This window comes from Podarcis melisellensis (genome assembly GCF_964234715.1).
Source record: "Podarcis melisellensis genome assembly, chromosome: 1".
NCBI classification, from domain to species: domain Eukaryota; kingdom Metazoa; phylum Chordata; class Lepidosauria; order Squamata; family Lacertidae; genus Podarcis; species Podarcis melisellensis.
Window position 1 is genome coordinate 69,277,095 of NC_138528.1, and position 12,325 is coordinate 69,289,419.

At 39.8% G+C, this 12,325-nt stretch overlaps 1 protein-coding gene across 5 annotated transcripts in view; it reads right to left on the reverse strand.

The window, feature by feature from the left end:
* TUB (TUB bipartite transcription factor) overlaps positions 1-12,325 on the reverse strand; it is a 120,016-nt gene that overhangs the window by 23,236 nt on the left and 84,455 nt on the right. For 3 of the 5 annotated variants that reach the window (XM_081918518.1, XM_081918519.1, XM_081918522.1), the window contains exons 2-4: positions 10,147-10,198; positions 8,729-8,891; positions 1,855-1,989 (exon numbers count right to left, since the gene is read on the reverse strand). In XM_081918518.1, coding sequence (XP_081774644.1) covers positions 1,855-1,989; positions 8,729-8,891; positions 10,147-10,198 — 350 coding nt within the window. The remainder of the gene's footprint in view (positions 1-1,854; positions 1,990-8,728; positions 8,892-10,146; positions 10,199-12,325) is intronic. The other 2 variants (XM_081918520.1, XM_081918521.1) reach the window with 1 other exon arrangement.

Here is a 12,325-nt window from a genome sequence, read left to right on the forward strand (position 1 = left end):
TGGGAACCTTGGGTGTACACTGACTAAAGGGCAAAGTAGAGAGCATTTGTCATTCATTTTGCCCTTCTGTTGTTGAATTTTCTTTAACTCAGGGCATGGATAGGCAAACTAAGGCCCGGATCTGGCCCAATCATCTTCTAAATCCAGCCTGCGGATAGTCTGAGAATCAGCGTGTTTTTACATGAGCAGAATGTGTCCTTTTATTTAAAATGCATCTCTGGGTTATTTGTGGGGCATAGGAATTCATTCTTCTTCTCCCCCCCCCAAAAAATATAGTCCAGCTCCCCACAAGGTCTGAGAGACTGTGGACCGGTCCCCTGCTGAAAATGTTTGCTGACCCCTGACTCAGGGTGTGTGAGAGAGCTAAATCAGGACTGTGGTATTTTGAGGTGTGGGAGCCAACACTTTGCCATGGTTCCTAGTAGAATGACTAACCAACACCTAAGTATTCACCTTGTGGAGGCTGGTGGGGGATTCTGACAGAGACAAAGAGGGGAAGCCCACCTCTTCCCAACACCGCAGGTCTGATTCAGTTTGCTAACCACACAAGCTATTTGTTATATGAAAATCAACTATGCATGGGCTACCTGTGTGACAAACGTCACATCTAACTTGGCCCTTGGGATTGCCAAGGTAGTGACAATGAATGCTGGGCACGTGCATCACCCAGATCAGGGGGTCTGTCACATGTCCTGTTCTGTTTGTCACAAGTGCCAACTGTGCTCAGAAAACAAGCAGATCCTTTGCTCTTCATTCACACACAGACACATGTGGAATCCTGCTGCGATGACTGGCAGAGTGGAGCTTCACATCCATGTCTTCATGCACAACATGCTGCACATGGAGAAACAGGTTCAATGGCGATGCAGTCAAGCAGCCCAGGCTGAAAGCCTCTTGACAGTCCACCCCCATATCCACAAAGGCGAACCCAAATATCTATTAGCAAACTCTGGCCTTTATTATGTGGAATAGGAAAATATGTTCCCCAAAATGCAATCAATGAAATAAATCAATAAATACAAGCGCTTGGATACCGCTGTATCTAGGCTTTCCATGCTAGATGGAATGGGCAAAAAATGCCATTAGAACAAGCCAGAGGAACAGCCCTATTGACATTCAGCAGGCACTGACTTTGTTATTATTTAGACACTAGCTTAAAATACAGTTGTTTGCCTAAGTTTTGGATAAATTTTAATGTGTGGCTGTGATTTGGGGCTGATCTGCTACGTCTGATGGATTTTGTTAATTTTGCTCATTGTGAACGCACTCTGTTTTCATATGCTTTTATTGTTTCCCACCCAGAGAGGCTATAATTTTTTTTAATTAAAAATACATAAATAATGAATAATTACACTCTGTATATGTGGCAAGTAGCTAATAAATTTAAAACGTCTCTTTGGAGATTCGGCAGAGAGAGTGGATATGTGTATCTTTTCAAAAGTCTTGAAAACATTTCTAATTTGGATTTGAGTCACTGGGGTTAAGCTAGGATTTTGTGGGCAGCATTCACCAGGGACTTGTTATATTATTGCTTTGTTACTGGAATCTTGCACTTTGGTTTATACATGTTGTAGCTTGCTCTGAGGCTTTCTGGGAAAGTGGTAAGCATTAAATCCTTACTTAACACCACCAATTAAAGGAGTGGAAATATCAGTACTTGGGTGCACTTGATATCTCAACTGGACAATGCAAACTCCATCTATTGAATGCTTATACATATATATAATATAGGTTTCGGACAATGTGTAGCTTGAATGAAAAAATATGAAAGAAAAAAAAATCACCCCTTGCCATTGTATAAACATATGGTGACTTGTCTCATTCTTATTTAACAATCAGCAGCATGCAGCTAACCTTTGTGCTTCCCCTTTTTCTCCTTTCTGATGTTGCCAGTTTGGCAGCCTCCTGTGGCTGCCTTGGCTTTTTTAGTTGACTTTGGAGCTTGTGACTCTGCTACCACCTTTACGTCCTCTTGCTCAGGCTCCTGCACTGCTTGAGAGAATCCAGACACCCCAACCAAAAAGAAACATAAAGAGAAAAACAGAGGAGAGAAGAAATGAGAAACCTATGAAGCCACAAGAAGTGAGCAAGCAAGCAGGCAGATTGTAAAAGTATTTATATATATATATATCAAGTCAGTTCCAGAGAAAGAAGACAGTATAGGGTAGAAGACTGCAGGTTTATAATGATATTTTAAATATGCAGTATATTGCCATCTTTACCTTTAGGCTGCTAGTAAAATAAATGGCAATCCCTTTCTGTGTTACATTTTGCCTGGGTGAACCAGCCTTGACTGCTACGTCCAAGGACATCAGAAGAACTGAGAGTGCCATGTGCACATGGTCCCCTGTGATATCATCAGTTAAGGCTCCATTTCTAAGATTTCTTCTGGGGGGAAACAGCACCTTATTAAAAATGTACTAACATTCCTGCAGTGTTCCTAATAATATCTGGAGGGATCCTGCAAGGGACACTGTCTCCATCAAATTTGCCACTTCAAATTGCAAGCAGCAGCATTTACCTACAAGTCAACTTATTTTTATGTAGGGGCACCAGACTGCCCTTTCATGCATCAAATAAAAGTCCCCAGCAGCAAGTAAATTTACTGGCTAATATCTGGTCTTCTTGTCTCACTTCTCCTCTGCTTTATCTAAACATGTTTTGCAAATTCTCAAAGAGGGAAACAGAAAAAAAATGAGAGACCATCAACTCAAAATGTAACAAAATTAAGCACAGAAGCTTTTGTGCTGGCGTAACCCATTCAGCTTCTTTGCAATGCAATCTATGCATGCCTGCTAATAAGCAAATCTCACTATGTTCAATGGAACTAATTCCTAAGTAAATGTGCAAAGGATTGCAGGCCTAATCATTAGACCTGCATGAACCTGTGAAGCAAACAATCACCGTAGTTTCATATTGTCAGTTTACTTATTTGAAACACATACAAACAAATATTTCTACAACGAAGTAAAAAACAGAAGTTGTCAGGCTGCTCCTTCTGATCCTCCAATCCCCACTCCATGCACACACCTTCATAAAAGTACAGAAAAGAAAAAAGTGGTAATGTTATGTAACTCCAGAGCTCACTAACAATGCAATTACAAGTACGTACACTTGGAAGCAAATCCCACTGAATTCAATGGGGGTTTACTTCCAAGTAAATGTGCATAATATGGCAGCCTAAATTGCAATACTCCTTTCATAAGTCAGAGCTTCTGTGCACCATTAAAACGAACTCCACACTAGTTCCATCTTTGATTTAACATTCTGCTTTTTTTTAGAGTTTAGGATAAGTGCTCAGATGTTCAAGCTGCCAAAAGAGGGTCCTTTTAAAGAAATAAGATTCAAATGGCAAGCAGCCTTGAGTAAAAGACTTGGCATTCGTATAAAGCCATTTAATGATATTTGGGAAGTTCTAAAGCTGCAACAATGACCAGTAATGGTAACAGGAAGAGTTCCAGGAACCGCTGCTCCTTGACAAAGAAGAAGGTGAAGGATGGTCATATCAGGATTTCCTCTATGGCAGGGATGAGGAAGCTGTGGTCAATCAGCTGTGGCTGGGTTCCAGCTTCCATCAGCCCCTGCCAGCATGCTCAATGGTCAGATGATGGGAGTTGGAGTCGAGCAACATCTGGAGGACCACAGGTTCCCCATTGGTGGTTCATGGCATCCTATAAGCTTGGTGATCTGGTGTGGATTGCAGCATCTATTAGCAATGAATGATTAGGTTTTCAGGTCACTCAAACACATAGATTTGTGTGTATCCACATCTATTGTTTTGCCTGGTGTTTCCTGCAAGATGACTTTCAATAGTTGATCCATTTCACATCCGGATATCATCATCATCATCGTCGTCAATTCTTTCTTGGAATCACACACATAGTCTGGACCAGGCATAGGCAAACTTGCCCTGCAGCTGTTTTGGGACTACAACTCCCATCATCCCTAGCTAACAGGACCAGTGGACGGGATGATGGTAACTGTAGTCCCAAAACATCTGGAGGGCCGAGTTTGCCTATGCCTGGTCTGGACATCCCTCCAACAATGTCCAGCTGTGTTGAAATGCATTTGGGACTATCCAATTTTTTTGAAAAGGAACTCTGTGTGTGCTCACAAGAAGGCTCTGTTAGTGCTCCACTGAGGAGTTTTGGTGAGGCCTCACAAAAATTATAAAAATGTGTATTAAAAGTGTCTAAAGCATGAGTTGATTTGCATGTGTCCCTAAACTGCATTTTTAAAGAAACACAGAAACTGTCTGGCACTTCTTATTTCAGCAGTTTGCTCAACTAACTAGGAATAGCCAGAAGCAAAATAAATAAATACTGTGGGCTGCAGCTTGAGAATTAGTTCCAAAGGTGGCACTTTCTCTGCACTTGTCAAAGCCTGAATTTCAGTTTTAATACGCATGTCGAATTTTGTTGAGGCAGAGTTTAGCAATCCATATGACTTTAGGTTTGAGGACTGATCCATACTGTCCATAGCACCACATGAGGTGGGGCAGGGTCATGAAGCTGCCCCACCATATGTCCCTCCAGCAAATATTGATGTCTTGAATCCACATAAAACTGAATTATTTGCTATAAAAGCAGCCAAATGAGATTTTCAAAAAGATAAACAGAGAGTACCCTATAATTTCAGCAGAATAAATTGACACTTAAGAGTAGAACAATAAACTATGGCAGGGATGGAGAACCTTTTTTGCTTCTTATTAGGATCAGCCTCGCAGGTCAAATTTGACAGGTGGGCAGAACTGAGCAGAATTCCTGAGCTCCTGGAAAGAACCATAGTAGGTGGCTGCTCCATGTTTGTGTTTATTTCCCTGTAATAAGAGTCAAACACAAAAACTCACTGCAATCCCACCTTGTGCTCAATTCCTTTTTGCTACCTCAGCAATTCATTCTTGGGAATGCTTCAGCCATGCTCAGTAGAATGTCAAGCTTAGAAGGAAGCCAGGTGGTCTTCTAAACCAACCCTCTACTCAGCGCAAGATTTGCAATGTAGGGTGCAACAACAGCATCCCTGGCAGGTGGCCACCACTGTTTAAAAGTCTCCAGTAAAGAACAGCCCACTATCTCCCAAGGCAGCCTCATCCATTGCCAGATAGCTCATACTGTGGAAGTTTCTCCTGCTAGTTAGCCAAAATCTGCTTCCTTGCCATTTCCATCCATTAGTTCTAACCCTGCCCTCTGGAAATCACAGAGTGCAGGACTTCTTGTGCTGCATCAGCCTACTGAAAGAGAAGACCACGAGGAATATATGCCTGCAACCAACCCTGCCTGCCTCTGGCTTTGCGGCTCCATTATGTTAGGAGAGCAGATTCTGGGGTTGTCCCAGGGTGCACTTCTCTGTCCAGGAAGTGGCCAAAGATCAAGTGTACACATGGCTGCAATGGTGGCATGAGGCTTCTAGTCACCTGTCAATGTGGAAGCAATAGAGAGTACAGAACGCTCCATCCAGAACACAAAATGAAATGAAATACAGATGGCATTTATACAGAGTGTAAATTAGCCAATTAGCCTTCTCTGAAGAGAAGTCTACACGTGTGAACTCATACATTCCAAATCTTACCTGCTACAAATGACTGTCATGGAACTGAAGCTCTGCCTTTGTGAAACCACAAGGTGCAAAGGAGAGGCCTGTGTTTTACCTGAAAAGATTTCTGCTAGCACATAGAATACCTAGCCCTATGTACCATGCTAAACATCAGTCTGGGAGGCTAATTTAAATAGGCCTTGAATGACAAGGAAGAGCAGCTTCTTTTCCTTTTGGTAAATAGTGTGAAATATTATTTTAATTCACTTGGTTCCTTTCCTGATTTTTAGATGAATCTTACTACAGTGGTACCTCGGTTTTCGAACAGCTTAGTTCCCAAACAACCCGGAACCTGAACGCTGCAAACCTGGAAGTAGGTGTTCCGGTTTTCAAACTTTGCCTCGGAAGTCGAACATGCTCCTGAGCTTCCATTTTCACTGTCGCACAGCAAATTTGAGTCCCCCACATAGTAATTAAGGCTTTTTTCATCCCGTTTTACCCTTGCCCAGGAAATTTAAGCCCCCCAATTGTAATTAAAGCCTTCCCAATCGTAAATAAAGCCCCCCAATCGTAATTAAAGCCTTCCGTTTCTGATTGCAGGTGCTTTTGTTTTTGCTATTTTTTGGGTTTTAGTTTGTGTGGCTTTTTCATTTTTGTGACCCCGGCTTGTTTTATGATTGATTGATTGATTGATTGATTGATTGATTGATTGACTGATTGTGTGACTGTGGAAATAGATAAAAGCCCCCCATTCAAACAATGACTATCATCAGTGCAGGTTAGGGAAAAAAAATAATTTTACTTTTTAACATCTACTATACTGTCTTATTTATTTTATAGTACAGAACATTGATTATTGGATCAACGGTCTTGTTAGATAGTAAAATTCATGTTAAATTGCTGTTTTAGGGGTTGTTGTTAAAAGTCTGGAACAGAGTAATCCATTTTGTATTACTTTCTATGGGAAAGTGCACCTTGCTTTTGGAACGCGTTGGTTTCGGAACAGACTTCCAGAACTGATTAAGTTTGAGAACCAAAGTACCAAGAACCAATGTTGAAGCATTATCATCCCACAGTACTGATAAAACCTGGCTGGTTGTTAACAATGTTTTGACTTGACATTTTCCTATGCTGGTGTCCTTTGATAAAGACAGAACATTTTTTTCTTTATCTTTCTCCTGTAACCTTAGGTTTTTCCTCCCTATGTGAAGCTTTTCTGGAACAATTTTATCTCATGTTAGATTTGTACCCAGGTCGTTTTGTTCTACTGAAAAAGTAGAAAGCTATTAAGTTTTAACTGTACTTTTGTTAACACAAAAAGGATGATGAACTGAAACAAAAAGGTAGATTTTCTTTAATAGAAAACATTTAATTTTCTGTATCAACCGATGCTTTCGATTATAGGTTAACAAAACTGAAATTTTCTCATATCTTGAAATGTAAATTAAAACACTGTTTCATATATATATATCATGTCAAAAACTGTTAGATTCCCCCTGCTTGTGTGAATAAAAACATTTAAAACATTTTAAGTGTTAACTAATGCTCATTAATAGAAGGTGCACAAACATCCACTGAACTGGTAACTTGAAACTTGCCACTTGTGGAAAACTGACGTCATTTATGGCTCAAAGTAAAATGGGGCTCAAAATTAAACAATGTACAGCCAAAACTTTTCATCTGAAATACATTTGATTTTTTGATATATTTTTTTACAAGTTATATAAAAGGAAGGAAGAAGCAGACAGGAACTGAATGTATTTTGAGCCAATACATTTTCCATAGGAAAAATGGGTTGCATCCCACTCTGCATGATCAGACTACCACACACGCAACAGGATTCCACCTTCCTCTCCTCTGCCTGCAACCCCACAAATGCCAAAATCCGGTCCCTCAACATTACAGAGCATATTTTGGCATGTGCAGGGGGCCATAAGAGAGATAAGAGGATGGAGAGGTTATGCCAATGATGGCAGTGCTGGATGCAACCTATTGCTTCTCTCCTCTGTGCACACGCATACCAACATGTTCTGGGACACAAAATGCAAATCATTAATCCAAACAGAAGTTCTATTCACAGCGTGGTTTCCAATTTATAAATGTAACTGAAGAAAAGGCTGCTGAGACTAAGTCAAATGCATTTAATATTCAGACACCGTGTACATTTAAATTGCTGTTAAAAACGGCTAATGAAATTCAAATGCTTCTTTAATTTTGAATTTAAAGAAACAAAAACACTTTTGAGGAATGCTAAAGGGGAAAAGTGAACATCAATGCAATTTTCTAAAAGGCTATTGTAAAAAAATAACATTTTCCCTGTAATATTTTGCAATGAAATACATACTTAAGGGGATTGAGATTTTCATATGGTGGGAAGGGGAGAAGGGTTGTCTCAGACTTACTGCAGTTGAAGCAAATGATGGCATAATTATAAACTAAAATGTAATGAGCATGCATATAAAATGAATCTGTGAGCAAAGGAACTGTATGCTCACATTAATAAGGTCATTTGGGCTGCAGTGTTGCACATAATGTTTACTAAAACATGTCTATTTACCATTATTTGCCAAGATTGAAAGGCTGAGGACAGCAACTGTATACCAAGAAGTAAGATTTATTCAGTCAGACATTCAACTACTGATGGTGCATTTTTATTTTTATATTTAAAAGTTTAACTGGGGAGTGAGGGCAGTTAGTGATTATGAAAGTGGACAAAAAGCCTGAAAGTTTTATGTGCAGTCAACTTTCTACAGAACATGGAAAGGAAATGTACATTCTGTTGACAAGTTGTCCTCTTCCATTTTATGAAAAGTAGTAGTTTTAGTTTTTGCTTAAAACCATGAGAAATTCATTGCTAAAACAACAGCAGTGCATTCTGCAACTGTGAATGGAACACCTCCCACAAATGGTGAATGATTGAATAATTTCAGAAGGAAGATAGATGGCTCAATAGCTCTGAGATTGAAAGAGCTAACCCCCCAAACCCTTTCCATTGGGAGAATAATAATCAAAATACTATTTGAGTTATAGGGAGACCGAGCCGCCGTGTAAAAAGGAACAAATATTCAATTCTGATGCCTATGTTTAGACCAGTTTATATTACTTTTTCCCCTAAAATTCTTGTCAGCATATTCTCGAATGCATCTCTTGATCCTTTCCCTGCCCTCGACATTTTGCAGTAAATTAGGACACATACCATTATAAATGGTGCTGCTGTTGCTGTTGAGGTAAGATTCAACCAATGGTGCTTGTTCTTCTGACTGTTTCATTCTGCGCGCCCTTGTCCGGCTGTCCACATTGGACTGAACCATCAGTGGCTCCTGACGTTTTTTCTTCTGCTTCTGCTCAAGTAATGCTCGCTGGGAAAACACACAGTGACACACAGAGAGAGCTCCTCATTAAATTAAATAGGAACCTGTGGGCCTATGGACTGATTTCTGGGTGTCTCAGCAAGATGCTTTGAACCAAACAATATTAAATTGGACGTCAAGCTCCTACCACAATTCTGTATCAAACCATTTATTTTGCTACTATTATGTACAGTGGAGATACGCAAGCAATTCTTTATGGAGAGCCTCTTTTAAAACTTAAAAAAGCAAAAATACCTACGGTGATAAGAGCAGAGATATTTGACTCCTCTACTGATAGTCAGATTTGAGATTTAAAATTGCTTATACTAAATAATGGGAAAGCAATAAAGTATAGGAACTAAAATTATTGCTGTATTATGATGATTATAATTATGATCTAAGCTCTATGTGCTGCAACTCCCTAGCCACTGAATCAATGGAATTTATGTCTATATAGGCACAGGGAGAATTGCACTGTGAAATGCATAAAAGTCTTTCCCAATGCTACAACTAATCTAGCACAGAGATTCTGCAACAATTGCATGATCCATCAGATCAATCCACACACCCCAGCCCTGAGAAGCACAAAGCAAGCGGGCTGCAGCCAATTGCTAGTGATAATTCTGGAAAACATACTAATAACTACTTGCATCAGACCATGTAAGTGACCCATGCTTGTTCAGGGGTGGCTGAAAGTAATTTCATACATCACACCCCTAACCTGGAGAATGGAGCACTGTGGCCTGATTATGGAACATGTGAAAATGCTGACTGGGCCCAAAATGAGAGGGTGGGATATCTGATTTTCCAATTTAGATTCCAAATATTATTTTGTATCAAAGACAAATTTGAAAGCTAGTATCAACATCGCAGCCCAGGGTAACAGTGATCTTCGCTGAGCATTAAACAATTACCGTATTTCAGTTCTCAGTTCCTTAGCAGATTTTATAACCAGAAGGGGAGTGTATTTTCCAGCTGTATGGATCTCTCATTCCTGATGTTTCCATGTTTATATTATGATGATAGATAGTGCATATTTATGAGTCATTTGTCCATATCCACAGCTAAACTACACACCTAGTTTTAAAGAGCCCGGTGGCTTATTGGTCAGCACTGATTTATGCTATGGAAAAAACCTAAAAGTTACCAGTTGTGAATATCAGTAAGAGGAAGTTTGTCCTATACTTAAGAAATCCAGTTAAGCAAGCTCCAGCTATCAACATGAAGTAACCAATGAAGTGCAATGAAATTTTTACAAACTCACCTGTCTGTCAAGCTTTTGTTGTCGGAGATTGCTGCTCTCATCATCTAAAACGCTGCCAAGATAGATAGATAGATAGATAGATAGATAGATAGATAGATAGATAAATAAATAAATAAATAAATAAATAAATAAATAAAAGCAGAATTTACTCATCTAACCAGAGAAGAAAAACTTGCTGTTCTATAGTTATCTATACAGTGGTGCCTCTGTTTGAGAACAGTCCAGTTTAAGAACGATTTGGTTTACAAATTCTGCAAAACCGGAAATAGTGTGTTGGTTTGAGAACTTTACGTCGGTCTAAGAACAGAATCCAAATGGTGGAAAAGCACCCATGGCGGGAGGCCTCATTAGGGAAAGCATGCCTCAGTTTAAGAACTGTTTCGGTTTAAGAATGGATTAAATTCATAAACCGATGTACCACTGTAGTAGTTCACAGGAATTTTGTACCAACACTCTGCAACAGGGTTCCACAATTTTTTGTTGGCATTACACAACCATTCTTTGTAGCCGTCACAAATTTTGACCATCCCTTCCCTAAAGACACTCAGAAGCAGCAATAATCCAAGTGTCTCTAAAGCCTGGCACATAGTAGCCAAATGACCTCTCCCTACCACCAAGTTCTGTGTGTGTCTACCAGAGCTTTTCTCTGTTGCTTATTCCTGCTGCCTGCGCCCCCCATCTCGAAATCCTATGGAGTGTAAGGAATACTCAGGAAAGATGAAGGATCTCTCATTTCATTGTGGGCAACCAGGGGAGGGTTGCTGCCGGAAAGAGATTTATGGTCACTATTGACATCCTGGTGACTATATATGCAAACCCTTGCTCTGCAATATTCTGGATCACTTGGATCAAGTTAATGTAATAACCAGAGCAAAACAGGGCCTTCTCAGTGGTGCTCCCCCAGGTGTGGAATGCCCTCTCTAGTGAGGTGTGCTTGTCTCCCATCATCATTAACTTTATGAGGGAAATTAAAAACATTCTTTTTTTTAAACATTCGGTGGCTTAAGAATACCGTTTATGGAAACACTGAGATCATTGGATGGAAATATGTTTTTAATTGTAAGTGTTATCAGAACGTTTTGATCTGTTTTAAAATGTTTTTGCTTTGTTTTTTGTTTTTAAATAGTATAAAAATCTGCCACCCTGAGCAACTTGGGGGAGGCAGGGCAGAGCAAAAATTTAATAAATAAATAAAAATGTGAGTGTAAAGGTGTCAGAGTCAGGGAATGATAGCACTGTAGGCATGGTTGCAAGGGGCAATCTTTCACACGTATCCCACCATACACACAGAGAGAATGTCCAAACTGAGCCATTTTTAAAAAAATGTGCAATTTCAAAGCAAAGAAAAGGTGTTCCAGAATCCGCCAAACAGCAATATATTAAAAGCGCTAGCACAGAGCTAAAGCCCATCAGATGACAGTTCACTCAAGGCCTTCTGAAACAGATAAGTCTTAACAAAATGTAAGAAATAACACAACTTAGTGAATGAATCCCATCTAGCCATTTCAAAGCTAAATCCAGAGAATGGTGCGAAAAATCAAATCACAAACTTTACAAGAGTAAATAACTGTATGGCAGATCAGCTGTTAACTACATGTGAGATCTTATTCACGATTCTCCTACTTCATGTCTGGTTTGGCCCAGAGAGCCATTATCTTGTTGAAAGGGCTGGTACATCCCACAGTTGTGCAATGCAAAGCTTTGCTGCAGACAGTGTTTGCATGATTAATGGGACTTCTTTCTCTCTGACATTCAATATGACAAGCTGGGAGTGCAAAGGGATAGAATGACCGGTAATGAATTGAATTAACCTCAAACCTGCCTGCCAGAGGGCTCTGATATATTTACGCAACCACCAGATTTATAAGCTATTGCTATCCTGGTCACAAGAGATCTTCTGCAGCACCTTAGATAACCTTATTTAGTGCTGATATACTACATTTCTCAAACAGCAAATCTCCACTGCTAAGTAGCTGATCAGCTCCCAAACGATTTCCTATAAAAAATTATGGACTCACTTAATGTTTGCATCCTGTAGGAGCAACAGTGGCAAAAATGAGGTCAGAACTGGGCCTTAAGTACATTTCTATTATTTTAGTAGGTCACTCTCTGCAGGGAAGCCAGTAGCCCACTATTATTGTCAAAGGGGCAGCCATTCTGTCTTGAGCTGGTGACTAAT